At 36.2% G+C, this 17,640-nt stretch overlaps 1 protein-coding gene across 1 annotated transcript in view; it reads right to left on the bottom strand.

Annotated features, from left to right (window-relative positions):
* The window catches only part of LOC105042925 (uncharacterized), a 55,667-nt gene that overhangs the window by 17,258 nt on the left and 20,769 nt on the right, over positions 1–17,640 (bottom strand). The window contains 9 exon segments of the mRNA XM_010920294.4: positions 1,740–1,927; positions 2,075–2,177; positions 2,271–2,334; positions 2,424–2,971; positions 6,667–6,995; positions 6,998–7,229; positions 8,429–8,588; positions 13,691–13,719; positions 16,540–16,659. Of these exon segments, the coding sequence (XP_010918596.2) occupies positions 1,740–1,927; positions 2,075–2,177; positions 2,271–2,334; positions 2,424–2,971; positions 6,667–6,995; positions 6,998–7,229; positions 8,429–8,588; positions 13,691–13,719; positions 16,540–16,659 (1,773 nt within the window).

Genomic DNA, 17,640 nt, shown 5'->3' with positions numbered 1-17,640 from the left:
CCCTCGTTTGTGGATTGATGCATGCTAGCTCCGAGTAAGCTGAGCATATAAAGTTATTAGTGCCTATAGTACTTTCTTTATTCATCATGGTGCTACTACACTTGTGGCTCTACGTATTTCTACCTACATAAGTACATTCCCTGCCTCTTCCAAAATCCTGTTTCATTTGTTGCATGGTATCCAAGCAATTTTTTACCAATCAATGTCCCTTGTGTTGCTCAGTTAGATGAAATACAAAAAGATAGTTCCACATACAAATACATTTAGCTTATCACATTCCTATCAAGTTTACGAATTTTTAGCAAACATGAGTCACAGTAGAAACATGAAAACCTTTATGGGCGTGTGTTTATTTCCACATTGATTGTGCATTGGGGAGATCTTGGATATTCACACAGGGCAAGGAACCCACATACCACTATTTGGATAGCCATTTTAAATGAAGTTCCGAGTCGTTACAAATGATATCAACCCATGCGACTAGGAGACACTACAACAAGGGCCTGTTGGGGCTGATCACAGACAAGTCATGGTATCTATGATTAGATATGATAAGATTTGGTCCCTGTGCCTCATGAGGATGCCAAGGTTTAAAGGGGGAGAGTATGCAAAGACGTGTGGCTGTATGGTTAGTCCCTTATTACTTGTGCATCAAGGAGAACTTGGGCACTTATTCAAGGTCACGGATAGCCTTTTGGGGTAAAGTCCTAGATTGTTATAAAGGTATTAAAGCGAACCTAGGCCATATGGCCTAGGAAGCACAACAGCATACACCTATTGGGGGTTGACCACAGGCCGATCATGGCATTTGTGATTGAATTAGATGAGATTTGGACCTTTTACCTAGTAAGGACATGAGGACATAAATAGGGATGTATGAGGAGCCGTGCATTTGTGTGACTAGTCCCACTTTAGTTATGCATTGGATATATCTTGGGCATATATACAAGACCAAAGAACCCAAACAATACCTGCTGGCTAGTCTTTTGAACTGAGGCCCTTGGTCATTATAAATAATATCTGATCTAACCTGGCCCATGACTCATCTGTGACTAGGAGGCACTACACCACGAGCCTTTTTAAGGTTGATCACAGGCCGATCATTGTATTTGTGATTGGATTTGGCTGCTTAGCCCAGCTGAGATGATAGGTTTTAAACAAAGGGAGTACATGAGGAGACTGTGGTCAAGTGTTTAGTCCCACAAGTTGTGCGCTGGGAAAATCTTAAGTACATATATAGAAACAAGAAACCTAAATAACACCTCCAATCTAGCCTTTTTGGATGAGGTTCTAGTTCATTACAAATAATCAGGTCTAGCATAGCAAATTCCGAGGTGCCACTTGGAAAACCCGTCATTGACTAAAAAATTTTAGCTTAAAGTATTGATTGTCAATATAAGCCCACATCATGTCCTGTCAACTAGGAATTATAGCATAGTTGGTTAAACTGACCTTCATGTCAATCTTACCAAAAGCATAAGCTAATAATATCTTCATTATAATAAGGTAACGAAAGCACTTAATTAGGATTATGACAAGCAATTTATTTACTGCATAACAAGTGATATGCAAAGAAAGCAAAAGAAAAACATCGGGTTCATAGACATTTATATTCAAATTAAGGGTTGTGTCCTTAGTAGTTAGTTCATCCAAATTCATTTTAAAAACAAGAAATATATATATATATATATATAACATATGTTGACATGGTATGCTCATAGAATGTAAGGAACATATACCTTCAACCCAAATGAAGTACTTGGTGCGTGCGCGAACATGGTACTAGGGGGTATCGTAGGCATTACGTCCATATGTGCGAATGCCGTGTTTAATGACATGGGTGATGTGGGTGAACATGCTACATTTTGGGGTCTGATCCACATATCACAATCTTGCATAATTTTCGATAAGGCTGTTTTAAGCCGAGCTGACCATGACAAGAAAACAAGCAAGCTTATAATTTGTTAATACATATAAATTCCATATAATATATCACTCAGGGCACGTGCATCTGTGCATGCACCCACACCCACCCACCCACACACACAGATGATTAAAAAAAACAACTGCTTACAAGATGGAGTATCTGCTAAGGATTTTCCACTTTGATTGATGTCCTGTTGGCCAAATGTCTCAAAAATATGATGATAAAAAATCCCAAAGAGATGGCAGATGCCCTGCATTAACTCAATAAGAACAAAGGAAAAGATCCACTAATATTCCAGCCAAGGTTTCAAAGCAGTAAAAAGAAACAGTATGCAGAATGATACCCTGAAGAACTCAACATTGACTACTTCCAATTTCTGCATGAGCCTGGCATATTTGTCCATTAACCTGATTCATTTAAATTTATGTAGCTTTAGTAGTTTAAAAAGAATATATAATAAACATGGTATTTCCTTTTTATTCTAGAAGATGGTTACCGTAGCAGACAAAGTGAAGACCCTGTTTGGGCTGAAACTTCTTCATCATTCCAATTAGCAGAATTTTTTCTAGTAGGTATTGGTTTAGATATTCTACTAGGAAGCTGACTATCCTCGTCAATAAAGTCAGCAAGAAGATCTTCATTTTCATCCTCTAGAAGAGAACTACTTCCATTTATACCAGAATGATCCTTTGCAGACATAATGTTATCATGTAAGAGATCAACGGCATGCCCATCAGCTAAATCTGAGGCCATTGATCCATTGAATAATAAATGAGCCTTTGGTGATTCTTTAGAGCCAGATGCCAGCTTTGAAGAAAATGTATTTTCTAGCTTAAGCCAACAGGCAAATCCATTATTCTGCTTTCCAGTAAATGCAGGATCATGCAATTTTTTTGAGTGAAGTGCTGACAATGTGTTAGTATTACCAACAGAAGGAACAATCAAGGGAGCACCATCACCCATAAGACCAGCCAAACTGATTACTTGTAGTGCCTCTGCTGGCATTTTCACCCAAGATTCTTTCTCCAGGACCATCTTAAGTGCCTGATACATAGCAGATATTTAATATAAGATACAAACCCAGTCATGATCAGACAGCAATTTACATATTAGCCATTTTTTTATATTATATAAATTGTAGCGGATGCAACACCTATAAAATATAGCAACTAGTTAGAAGCTCATGTAACATGAACTAGTATGAAGCTCATGTGACAAGAATCTTATGAGTCCAATATGATGAAGGATGTTTAGCACAAAAAGAGTGTGCTTAAAAGCATTTTTCAGATTTAAAATTAATTGATAATACAGAGCCAGTGCACTATATTTCGTAAAATTGTTATTTGTTAATTACATATAATAGCAAGATCTGTCGTACTGACATATACCACCCCCTACCAAATACCAGCCATACGATATCATACCAGTAAGATGCTATATGGTACCAAGATTTAGTTCGGTACATAAGCTGAACCGGTCCATACTAGTCCAAACCAAACAAAACCACCCTTGTACTACCCAGTTTCAGGTGGTATCATGACCAGAGAAGTATTGAAAGCTTGTCTCGGTCTGTTGAACATGTCATACAAGCTAGTAATGTACTGATATAGTTTTCGGTACCAATTATGCGAACCTTGTACATAAGACTCTAGTTCTAGCCAAAATAATAAAAAACCAAATAAATATCAAAAGTTAGAAATAGAAATACTAAGAAAAAGAATGGCACCAGCCACAAATACCATCTTATATCATGTCTCTTTTTTCTAATATATAAAAATATATCTCATCTCCAATAGAGACTGAACACCTGCACATCTCCACACTACCCACTCCCAATAGCTACCTAAATAAGTACACCTCTCGTTTCATTCAGTTCTTCATCAAAAAGGAGTGAAACATGAGCAGCAGACCTCCGAAATGTTTATCAAATTATATAAATAATGGAACATGTTTTAACTAGATGAAGAATCACAGCCATCAATACTTCCATAGATGCATAACACATGATGAACAAGTTTTACATATTAATGCATTCTTCAGGGTCTTTGGCTTATATATATATATATATTTATTTATTTATTTGAAAACATGTCTATATATCATTTTATTGTTTGGTTAATGATAATCTACATGTCCATAATATTTGAGCTATAACCATAAGTATAATCATCTAGCCCTATCCCAACCAAGGTTTTAAACCCCTAAAATGGAGTCATCCCAGTTTTTCCATGCTGCAGGATGCCCCATGTCCCAATACATAGGATAGTAGATGCCCCGTCTACACTCAGATGATGGGATGCCCTCTCATCCCACCTAGGGGTGTGCAACAAAATCGGCCAAACCACATAACCAACCCGATCCAGTTATTTTGGTTTAGTTTGGATCAGGATTTTCCACATTCTATCTAGTTTTGGTTTGGAATTTTTTGAAACCGGAAAAATTGGTTCAAATCCGGTTTAAGTTATTAAAAAAACAAAAGAAAAAAAAAAGAAAACAGCTTAAATTGAACAAACCTGCATATATACCATCTTACTTAGAATGGGTGAGCCAACCTGATGCACCAGTCGCACTCCAACCAACCATTAACCAAGATCTAAACCCCACAACTTAAAAGCTCTTGATATCATGCTCGACATGAGGAATCATTTTAAAGCAAGGAACTTTCTGTTAAATAGCGCATGTGGGACTAAATGGAATCAGCTCCCTCAACTCTTTTAATCCTAACACCTCTGAATCATCCAACCAAACATCAACAGTCCCCATCGCCCAAGCCCTAATATATATACGAAGTTTACCCCTAAATCCAAGCCACCCTCTTGCTTCTCTCCCACTCTCCTCACTCACAGCCTCCTATCCAGAAATCACCAGCTCTCATGGCTCCCCACATCCATGTTCTAAAACATTGCCATTAGAATGGAATAAAGTAAGGGGACAGGAGGGTTACCAAGGGAGATTGAGATGGAGGCTTGCTGGCATCTCTTCCCCCTCTGCACCTACGAGTGCCATCTTCTTGAGTTGGTGTGCCCTGATGCCTGGCTCACAACCACATCAGATATACCACCATCGCCCTTGGTACTCTCCTCCTGCTTCCTCCTCTCTTCTTTATAGTCTCCCACAATACCTACTTTCTTTTCTCTAAAACTAACCCTCTCTCCCTCTGTCTCTAGGTCCTCATGCTTCTGTTGATGGTTCTACTTTGGTTAAGATTGGTGATACGGTGCATTTTCTTCCACTACAGCTTCTCCTCTTGTTACTAGGAAATGATTTTCTAAATATGTACCTCAACTGCTTGATGAAATGTTCCAATTTCTCCTTTTATTACTAGGAAATGCTTTTCTGAATATGTGCCTCAATTACTTGATGAAACATTTCAATATCCTCTTGTGACTAGGAAATGCTTTTCTGAATACGCGTGGCATAGAGGAGGGCCCCAGGATCCAATGCTAATAGCCTGTGGCTGAGGCAGTGCAGCAGGAGACTCATTCACCAAGTCCTGCCAGTATTTAAAACCTTGGTCCAGAAACTCCCAACTATTTGATGCTGTGTTTATGGATTCTCATTCACCAAGTATTCCTATTCAAAGGTCAGTTCTTGTGTTATTTTAAGCCTTTCCATTTTTTCTGACAACCTACATCCATGTTACCTTAGGTCTTGCAATCCTTCTGTTTCAACATAAACTAAATGCCCAACTTATCATAGCCCTCTCATATCTTTGTTGTTCATGCCCCTACCATCTCAAATGATTCTCAGTCACTTTGTCCTCAATTTGTGCTTGAATAAGATATGAGAGAGAGAGAGAGAAGAGAGAGATAATCAGCCCCAAGCTAGCATGAATAAATTTGGACTGTAATATTAAATCGATACAATGAAACTTTTCAGCAGACATAATGAGTTTGCCTCTATATGTGTAAAAGTTAATGTAGAATAAGGATCTTACAACATCAAAATTTACTATAATTTTAGCCCGACTTAGCACAACATGCCACCTAAAGAATGACTGGAATATGGAAGAATGGTGGTGGTCAAACTGAATCAAAACATTATGATCCACTCCAGTTTCCGCGACGCTGTTGGTGGTCTTCCATCTGACAGTGATCAGAGTTCAGTGATGATCCAGTAAGATAGTCTGGTGAGGTTTTAAGTATATTTGTTTAACGATATACATCTTCAATGAGTTCGAGGAACTCATGTAAACATTGTCATCAAGGTTATGCCAAGACATATGCATGGCAGACGCATGCACATATGCATGTATATATCCATGTATGGGAGTGTTCACATGCGGGTGCACATCTTGCGCATAAATGCAAGTGCTATAGTGTATATTTACAGCACACTAGATGCTATACTTTCTTTAACATGAAAAATGATCAGCAATTATCTGAGAAATTAATAAAGAAACAAAATCAGGACATGTTTCCAAAGATCTGGAAACACCAAAAAAAAAAAAAAAGAAAAAAAAGAAAGAAAAAGAGAGAGGAAAACAAAGAAAAAAACAAAGGAAAACAGGAAACAGATACACCAAAGCAAGCAAAAGGAAACGACACAAGTTCTTATAGAGGAGAAAATTGTGCAATTGTGCATGACTAAGAATAAATGCACATAATATCAAGTGCAGGTTTAGTTTCTGGTACTCAATGAAGGGAGAGTTTCAATTTATTCGATTAAGAGGTAGAACCTTCCAATAAAGAGGGGGGGAATATATATATATATATAAGATGAATGGAAGTGGTACATACATAAACATTTTGACGGTGAAAGGCTGCAACATAATTTTCACAAACAACTTTCAATTTTTGCCTGAACTCAGCAGCTTCCACTCCACAGAATGCTTCACCAGCCAAAATAAATATGTTAAGATCTTCATAGTTCCTCAGAAATTGGTAATTGCTAGTTGAGGAGACAGCTGAACAAGAAAGCAAGACAGATAAACGACTTGTTATAAGTTGCCATAGATTTTTTCGCCCTCTCTCTAATGTGTGTGCAACCAATGCAGTGGTATCTTTTCTCAGCTGATAAAATGGAGAATCACTTCTGGACATAGCAGTTTCCACATTGCTTGTCTCGTAGATGATGCACAAGCAGTTGAAGATCTTGATCCCAGATTTTCAGTTACACCAACAACAGATGAACTATTTGTTGAATCAAAGTCTTCCATTTTTGGCACGGATTCAGATTTAAATTCATTCTGTACACCTGAATTGCTTGATACCCGTGACTCCGAATCAACTCCAATTCCTTCTGAGCACTGAGATGTGTTACTTTTCTTCAACTCATTGTTTAGTGCTTGGGGTTCAAAATCCTGGAGGAAAAAGTCAGTGCAATAGTAAGAAAATCGCATTACAGAATAATAAAATCCAGTATAGCTCTAATACACTAAGGTAAGGCTTCATCGCTAATGTATTAATATCCTTGATAATAAACTTGATGTCCCCTTAAAAAAAAAGGAAAAAAAAAAAAGAAAGACAATAAATTTGATGGCAGTGGCACATAGTACCAACTTGCATTTTGTGCACATGATCACATTGCATTTAGCTGTGAAGTCCAAAATAAACTTTCTGAAATACTGGTCCATGGGCATAACGTTCAGCAACATGGATACATATCAACTTTTGAGGATGACCAACAGTTCTAGAAAGAATAATTTAAGTAAAATCAGATACTGCTAATAAATTACCAATTAGTCCAACAACATGTTAAAGTTTCACATGTTACAGATACCATATTTGAAGTTTGTGTAGAATCATATATCATTTAAGACTCATCTTATCAAATAACAAAATGCAAAAGAACAAGTCTCTGTGTTCAAGGTTTTCTTTGTACATGTTAGAAACCAGTCATTTTAGCTGGACTTTCCAGAAATTCAGTAGTAGCAGTGTTATTCTTATCAAATTCATGGGAATCAATATGCTAATAAACTTTATCATGGTTCCTTCTCTCTTTCTTCCACCGAAAACAACAGGAGGGAACCACCTATGAATTATATTAAACAACCATCTGGGAACCACCTTCCAAGGTTCAAAATCAAAACCTCCGTGCAACCGAAGGTTGAAACCACAGTGGTAAAACCAGTTTGCATGAATTTTCAAACTTGTGGTGAGGGACACAAAAAAACAAGCTTCGATGGAGGGTTAGGATTTCATGTGAATACATGGTGAAAAATAACATATAAAATGGTCCCAAATAGATGCAATACGGTTGACTCCTAGCAGTAATAACTATCCTCAGTAAGCATCCACCGAAAGACTATTGAACAATTGTAGGCTTTACATGAAGCCAAATGCAGGAATAGCACCAAGACTAGATACAAAAGATCCAAAATGTAATAAGCTAGTAAAATACCATACAAAAAAAGGACTGCACCATGTCAAACAAGGAAAGAAAAGATAAAGGCACCAATATAAATCATTCAAGTAATTAAAAAAATTCTAATGTAATTGTAACATTTTGAGTGAAAAATGTTATGACACCATTAATAAAACTGCAAAAAGAAGTAATTACCGTAAAGGATGAACCTAATTTGCTTATCTTTTCTTCCGGCCGAAAGCTCATGATAGAATAATATGAACACATCAACTTAAATAGGGTATCCAAGGTTTTCAACAAACATTGTCGAAATTTGGACTCAGGGATTTGAACACAGAGATCACTGTAAGTCAGTCTGAAGAAGAAAAGGATTAGTAATAGAAGAGAATAAAGGAAATACTCATGTTCAACCAGAGGCTGCTCATTGCCGCAAAAATGCCAACATTCTAATCCATGGTGGATTAATTTCAGACAGAGAGAGAAATGACAGTAAGAAAAAAAGGAACACAAATGCCGATACATATCAGAATTATGACCATAAACAAGACAATAAAATGCATAGATGATAGCAGGTGTCTCTTCGATACAATTGCATACAAGTGAAAATGCACTATGGACAACTATATCTACATTTACAAGATATGAAAGATTCTAAAGGACATAATTTATATCCAGCAACATTTTCTCTAATTAAAGAGAAGTAGAGAAAACACTGTCAGGATATCTTAGGTTAAAAAAAAAAAGATAGCATCTCAATGGATGAAAAATTAAAGACAATGGCATTAAGGTTTTACACAAAAGGAAAATTTTTCAATAAAGACCTTGCCGTAATTTAGGATAATAAGAAACTTTCTCATTTAATGCTGATCCCAAATCAATAAGAATTTCATTATTTCAGACCTGTTTTTACCATATGATCCCTTTTATAAGTTCAAATCAACATGTTCTTATGCATTAATTGTTGTAAATTGTAGCCTATTGAATTAATTGATCTAATAACTAAATATGCTTGCTCCCATGGACATATTTACTGATTTGTCTACAATTTACAGAACTTTTGCAAATCACGACTATATAATATGTTTTAGTCCTTGAGTCATTTCTTTTTTCTCTTTTTTTTTTTTTTTTATGCCAATTTGGTAACTGTGCTCTCCTTTAAATCTGACATCATAAGACAAGAGTTAGCATTAGGTACCATCCCCTCCTCAAGCACCCTAGTCGCCCTTTCAAATCATTTGAGGGCAGTCTCATAACTACTTTCAATGTTTTCTCCAAATACTGACCTTCATATGTCTTCCAAATTTACCAAGTCTCACATTGCATGAATCTGTCTCGCTGTCTTCAAGATTAGTGTTGCCTAATCTTGTCCTTTCACCTTCCCTTCTAAGCTTTAATCCTTCATGCTACTTGCTTTTGCATAACTTGTTCAACAATCCAGCTTATTTAAGTCTATTCATCTGCAAGTGCCAAACCAACTTCATTCTTCAAACCCTTCGTAAATCCTTGGTTGATTCTCTTTTATACGTATTTTCAGCATTAATCCTGTCAACCCATCATCAAAATCATACTATCTCACCCTAACTCACAACAAGGTCATCAAAGTGCTCACACCATGTCCACTGCAATGGTTCATTTTAGAGCAGATGTGCCATTCCCTGCTTTAGCCTATTTTTGCATTAAATTAAACTCACCCTGGATAAAAAGTGTGTGGTAGGCCAACATTTGCAGCAGCAAGCATTTAAGGTCCAAGAGCCTAGCATTCCACAACAGAAAATATATGGTATATTGTACCCATCCTCATAGCAAAGATTCTTAGCAACTATAGATGGGTGTATGAAGTCAAAACTTGTTATGGGTGACTCCAGTAAGGGGAAAATATTCATTCAAACAGTCACAAAATTCACTTAATAGTATTACATTGACTATAACAATTCTTTTGCCACTAAAGCAAAGAAAACATATGTGCATTCTGCTGCAGAATGAAAATTAAAAATCTACTTCAATATTAGATTCTTTTGTATCTTAAATCTTTTATTTAGGTAAATCTTATAGTTGGTTATTGAGTCCTATTTTAAGCAGGATTGCTACGCAAGAATCCTGCTTTAGGTACACGCTGAGCTGAATAAACCATAAGGTTGTAAGGATTTGAACTTTAGTTGCTTCAACTGACTCTCATAAAGGATTCTGTGAGATTCTAAATTTTGTATTTTAGGATAAACTTTCAACCGTCCATATAGAGGTTGGCTACCTGTTGTTTAGTGTCCCAGATAAATTGTAAAATAAGCCAAGAAAACCTATAAAGGGGCCCTACAGAAGGCCACTAAAAGACATGTCATGTCGATTATTTGAATGGAAGAAAAAGATTTTTGGTATCCCCTAACCCCTGGTCCCTTCTTCCCTATTCTATGTTCTTTCGACCATGGTTCGCCGTACCGGGCCGAACCGCCCGGTACGGGGCATACCGAGCCGGACCGGTCCCTTACCGGTCCGGTTCGGGCCTTTTTTTCGGAAAAAGACCCCGAACCGGGCGGTTCGGGCCCATACCGCCCGGAACCGGCGGTACGGCTCGGTTCTGGATCGGTTCAGGGTGAACCGAACCGTACCGCCCATGGGAAAGGGGGGGAAGGTGGCTCAGTTTGATGAGAATCTTGTGTTATTTTCTTAGTATCTGAAATAAAATGAAACCTCAAGCACATCTCTCTCTCTCTCTCTTTCTCTATCATATCTGTTATACCATCTGTTTTGTAGTATCCAATATGATGTATTATATCATATTGATATGTTATTTCATATTATACCAATATTTGGTATGTTGTTTTGTACCAAATTGAAATATATATCGGTATTATAATAGAATGGTACAGTATAAGATCCGGTACCGAGATTGTAAAGCTTGTACCATGTATTAGTTCATCGGAATCCAACTCGTAAGATGAATTTGATTTGGTTTTTCATCACCAAACAGATGAAAATGCCTAGGGAAGCATTCTGAGAACTTGAGAGGAACCTGAAAGAAAATTTTGAACCTCTGATAGATAGTAATAGAGGTTCCCCGCCCCAACAATTACTAAGCATTTACCATTACCCTTCTCCCTGTTTGGTACCATGACTCCTTGCTCATTTAACCCTGTGCATTCGTACCGTTTCAAGTATTCGTTTCCACAATAATTAATCGCAGTTGTAACAGATAGTTTAGAGGCCTCAACAAGATTTTAAAATAAAAATCTCAGTATTATAATCACACAATACTCAGCATTTATGATTAAAAAAGAAGCATGGGCGATATCTAATATTCCAATTAGTAACTCAAAATGGCATCATAAAATTGAATAATATCTGATTGTATCAATATCATAAATCTTGTGATGCTAGTAGTGGTATATATGTCTCAGAGTTAATAAAAAAATTCTTATGGTGGAATCATAAAATTGAATAACTTCTGGTTGCATAATGTTGTGATGCTGGAAGCTTAAACTGTTATATGCGATATCATATAGGATCACAATTGGAGCAAGGCTTTTCATAAATAAGTCAAATAGGAGAGAGTTCAGGTGTTTTACCACCCTAATTTTAATCAAGTTAAATGGTTGAGGGCTTTATGATGTGTTCTGAATCTTCCAAACCCATTTTCTTCTGCATGAAACTGATTCGATTGCAACATGTGGCTATTAAGAGTCTTTGTACCGCAATCTAACTCCAAATTGAATCCAAATATGTCAATAATATACAATATAATGCCATATTGAAGTTGTATTTACCAATTATTAACTTCAAAAATCCAAAAAAAAAATTCGAAAATTGAAAAAAATAGTGTACTAGTACCGGACCGGTACGCCAGGCATATCGTGTGTCGGTACGGTACGGTACCGGTACAGCGAACCTTGCTTTCGACTGTTGTCTTCTCTACATTTGTTAATTTTTGCTTGTAAATCAACTATTGATCAACATATTTAGCCCAAAAACCTAGAGAATTTTATTTCTCCTATCTATCCCCACTAGAAAACAACTAAGGAGCTTTATTTAACCTTTTGTTTTCACTTAATCTTAATGGCTGTTAAACTTTAGAAATCATAAACATCTTAACAATCAACCAGAAAATATATATAAAAGTAATTGAAAGGTGAGGAAAGATGTGGTAAAAATCATTGTGAAACCTTGAGCAGAATAGTGAGAGATCTTCAATAGATCATTAAAATTTGAAACTGTTGCAGTCCAAATCTTCCACACAAGGGTCTTCGTACTGGTACATGTACCAGTATATCATTCAAGCAGTATGGTAACCATACTGACATAGTACACCTCTTGGTGCCAGCACAACAACATAGAGGTGAAATAACGTGTTGGTACAATACCAATCTGGGAGACATACTAATATTTGTTTCTTACCATAACAATCCAACACAGCCAGTATGAACCAATACAACTGGTACTTCAATCTTTCATCTACCAATGGCAAGCCTCAATGATGAGCAAGATTCGCCATCTCCGTACCAGGCCCGTACCGGTGCCAATCAAATACTGTGTCCGGTATGGGGCTGGTTCAGCATACCGAGTGTCAGTACACCCCTATACTGCATTCAAGTACCAAACCGATACAGTATAGTATGCCCCATACCATCAAGTTCGGTCCAATATGATAAACCTTGATGATGAGTAAAGGCAAGATCAATAAAATGATAAAAGAAATACAGAATTAAAAATTATACACAAAATAATGAAGTTTGAATCTACATATAGATTAGAAAACCTCTACTTCTAAAGAATTATAAAAGAAATCCAAGAAACTTCAATAAAAACATAAAGATTAAATTTAGAAATAAGATGTATTAACTAAATTACCTAAAGTGACTTTGAGAGATAATTCAACCATCATTCAACATTTCATTAAATCAAAGTGACATAGATCCATAATACTAGTAATGGCTGATAGTTGATACACATCTAGTAATGGTTGATAGTTGATACACAATACTGGCCAAATAATACAATTTGCTTATCATGAATCCTGATGCAAAAAACAAATGAAGATAAAAAAAATAAAATCTTGCTGCATCACATAAGCATACAATTGCAAACTCACACCTAAAGTCTTCAAGGAAAAGCTTAATATCATACCAAAAGTTTAAATTATGCCTTCAAACTTGGCATATTGTCACAATAGATTAGCATCTACACAGTCATGGAAGCGAACTGCTTGAATATCGCTAGAATCAACCCAATCAGTTTCTGAAACTAACCAACTCAGCAATATTATATTTATCATCAACCATACAAGTTTACAAGGATTACTTCCAGTCAGATATAAAATTAAAAAAAAAATACTGAAGACAACTGAAAAATAACAACGCAACGGACAGTTGAAAAGGATATCACCCAGTCGTAAAACTAATTCCATAATTTGTATTTTTTTAATAGGCATATGGGAAAAAGAAGAGAATCAGGTATTCAAAGACGCACCTACTTCTCTGCATGGTATTTCCAATTTCCTGCCATGGTAATTAGTCATTAGAAATTATTAATAAAAAAGAACAATATGCCATACAAGAAAAAAAGGAGAAATACAAAGATCACCTAACAATTCTATTAACAATAGTTCAAAAAGCCTAAGAGGGGATTGAAAAAAGCAGCAGCAGAAGAAGAAGAAGAAACAAAAGACCAAAAGGAAGATTAGAAAAATACAAGCTAGACAGAGAGAAATGTGGCAGTGTTTAATGTTTCTAGTAAATGCTAAATTTCAAACTGGATTCTCTATAATGTTAAGAAAATGAAGTTGTCCAGCTAACAACACCAACAATTAAAGAATTTATTCTAAGTGCAACTTACTGAATATAATGATTGTTTCATACTGCTGCATAAAGAACAATAAAAAATTAAACATTTAACAACTTATAAGCATTATGTTTAATGTCCATGCAATTATTAACTTCTTCTATGGTTCTTTGAAATTCTGACAAAAAATTTTCAAATAGACGTCAGGTTTAAAACAACTACCTTACAAAACAATCTACATGTTAGATAAAGCAAGTTTATCATGTCATTTAACACCCTAGAGTCGGGTGGACAAAATGCAGAATAGATCATCAGATATATGAAGTTCAATTTCAAGGATAGGCTAGATCTCAGTTTTGTAGATCTTAAAGTTTGGCTGTATCACTACTGAAATTATGAAGTTCAATTTTGAGGACACTGAGAGAACTGGAAACGCAAATAAAGATAATGATCTAGTACCCACTAAACAAGTTTTATTTTCGCAGGAGCAAATATTTATGTGCTACATGGAAAATTCTCTAAGAAAGTTGAAAAATTTTTTTCAGTCTACCTTACTGACCTGTACCAACTTTACCATATTATACCGGCAAGGTACAGTATGGTTGCCAGTTTCAGTTCGGTAATATGAGTCAAATCGATCTATATGGGTCCGAACCAAGTAGAACTGCCTCGTACCCCCAGTACAGCCCAAAACCGGAGTACCAGTTTCGAAATATGCAAAAAAAATCTGTCAAGTTTAATTGATGTTGCATTTGAAATATGAACAACCAGAAATATGCTTTGAAGTTAAAATGCATCAAATAAGAAAAATCACAAAAAAAAAAGAAATAATAATTACAAGCATGGTGGAAATATGTAATGTATGGTTCATAGAATGTTTGCCACCACGGAATGCACATATATGGTAAAAAAAATCTGAAAATTGGAAACGTTGGGAGATATCTTCATAGTTCAAAAACAGTAATAAGGGAAGAAATCAAAAGAAGATCACAATGAAATGCTACAAGATCGACCGAGGAAAAAAAATGATGGGGAGTTGAATAAAGGATCTGAGATTGCTTGGGCACATGAAGCAAAAGACAACTTGAAACAATTTGTCTTAGACAGATTGCAAAAGACAAGGCAGATTCATTAGATACAGCTAATGGCAACATTAGAGCTGCAGTGCTTACCCTAATTAAATGCCTTAAGGGATGTTTGTATTTGTATGGTATGCCATTTGAAGATCATATTGAACTATTTGGCAAATAGATTTTGTCCGATAAACAAATAGGGTTCCTTATCAAACCTTGCCTCCTTTATCTTTCCATGGAATATGGATGCTTTCTACGTCTGTAGAAACTTAGAAGGGTTGCTCCCTGGTTTTGCAAACTTAAATTGCATAATTAATAAGGCAGATCTTCCTACCCACCAACTGGCATTCAGATTTCAGAGCAAGGACTACAGAACCATCTGAACCGCCAATATCAGGGTTTACCATACCATACCAATGCCAAATCGATGCAATTCCTAGGTCCAGTTTGGCATATGAGCCGAATTGGTCCAAAGTCCAAACCAAGCATAACTGCACCCCTACCACCTATACCAACCCCAACCGCCCAATTTCAAGCAAAAGCAAGGCTCGAAGTGAGAGAAAGGTGTCATGAGCCAGTGTTGGTTCAAACTACCAAATGCATATCATACTATGATACCCTATACTCATTCTGCAGATCTTATTTAAGAGTTCCATGGAAGGCCACTCTCTAGTTCATAGTTGCCTTACCAAGAATCTAGAAAAATTTGGAGAGGTCAAGCTAAGAGCTGGACCCATTAAACCAACTTTGTAAAGATGGTTGAGCATAAAGGATGAAATTTAACTACCATAAACAAACATATAAACCAAGGAAATAGGGAGCATATGAAGGGAAAAAAAAAAAAGAACATTCCTTCACATTATTTTAGCATTCGCTCTTTCATTTATTAAAAGAAAAATAGACTATGCATGGATTACCTACCTCACTTCAACGTTAGGTTGCATCAATTACTAAAGGAAACACAAAGCAAGCAACAAGCAGCTGACAAAACAAATACTCTAATAGAGCATGAGAGTTACAACTCATAATTAGCAGAAGGTGACAAGCTTCATAAATTCAAGGAATTGGGAAAAGTGAGTGATTTTCGTGAATATAATCAAGTCACTGACATAGCAGTGCCTTAAAATGTACATGGCTTTGCAGATTCCTAATGTCAAATTCTACACATTAATAATTTAATGATCAGAACACATATGAAACAAATCATGATTAAGAATTTAGCACTTTGATTTACAAAAGCACATAAGCACCAGAAGAGGCAGAACATTGCATCCTCAGGGACTTTCATATAATGCCCCGATAAATCACATGTTTAATCAAGATCCTAAAATAGAATACCTAGTTTAAATACCTCAAATTTTCTCTCGTATTGAAGCATACATACTAGAAAATTAGCATCCAAAATTGATCAGTGAACTGAAACGGCAAAACTTGTAAAATAGGGCTGAGTCAAAACCAAATTACCTCTTGCACCATATCTTTCAGTACAGAATGTGTTCCAGAGAGAACTTCTTGCATATAAAAACTCTGTATTTTTTCAGCAAGCCCAGCAACGTCCCCCATCAATGCATAAGCATCAACTGCCTACATAGAATTATATTTTCAAGATTTCAAACAAAAACAAATGATACATGCCTCTTGAGCAACAAGAACTAAAGTTCACGCTTGGTAAGCTGGAAAGTTCAGATGAACGACCAAGATCAAAATATCGTTGATGTAGGAATGTAGCAGAGACCCACATAATCATAGCAAGTAATTGGACCCTTCAAGAAATTTCAAACACAACATTTGGAAGTAAGGACTTATGCAGATATGTTAATATGGCCTCTATCCTATAAAGCTCCTCCTTTTTGGTGTCGGTATAATTGAGAACCCTTGGGCACATGATATGATATAGGATCAACCAAGATTTTAATTCCATAGGACGGGGTTGTCCTAGTTTGCCCATGAAACAGCATGCACTACTATCCCGGTCCATCCCGACACGTGATATAGGGAATGTCTCAAGACATGCCATCAGGATGTTGGGACAATGGCAGGTCAGTCCTACCCCGACACTCAAGACAATAACCCATCCTGGTGTCCCACAGTACATCCCACCAGGACTTGAGACCATAGGATCAACTACCACTACCAACTTATCTATCAGACTGAGAGAAGGTTACATCCACTAGGAATATAACTCCGTTATGTACAGTGCATCAAAAGAGTGCTAAGACGTCAAAACTACATAAAGAATTTTTGAACTAACATGCACTTACAATGACCTACATGCTTGAACAAAAAAAATATCTGATTCTTCCTGATTTTTTATATCAAACAATATTGTAGTGAATTATTTATAATCCCGTATTATTATAAATTTATTTGTCCATCAAATAGTCAAACAAATACATATGGTAAATGTGCTGCTGTGATCTTTTTTGTTATCAAACACAATTGATCAAATATGCATCAGCATATTGTCCATAGCTAGAAGCAACAATGCTTACCATGCAATTTTCTGATCGTATTTTTTTAGATAATCTTGTTTTCTTTATCATAAGCAAGGTTTGCCATACCGTG

Source organism: Elaeis guineensis, chromosome 4 (assembly GCF_000442705.2).
Source record: "Elaeis guineensis isolate ETL-2024a chromosome 4, EG11, whole genome shotgun sequence".
NCBI classification, from domain to species: domain Eukaryota; kingdom Viridiplantae; phylum Streptophyta; class Magnoliopsida; order Arecales; family Arecaceae; genus Elaeis; species Elaeis guineensis.
The sequence above is the reverse complement of the archived record's forward strand: the minus strand, read 5'-3'. Positions and strand labels throughout refer to the sequence as shown.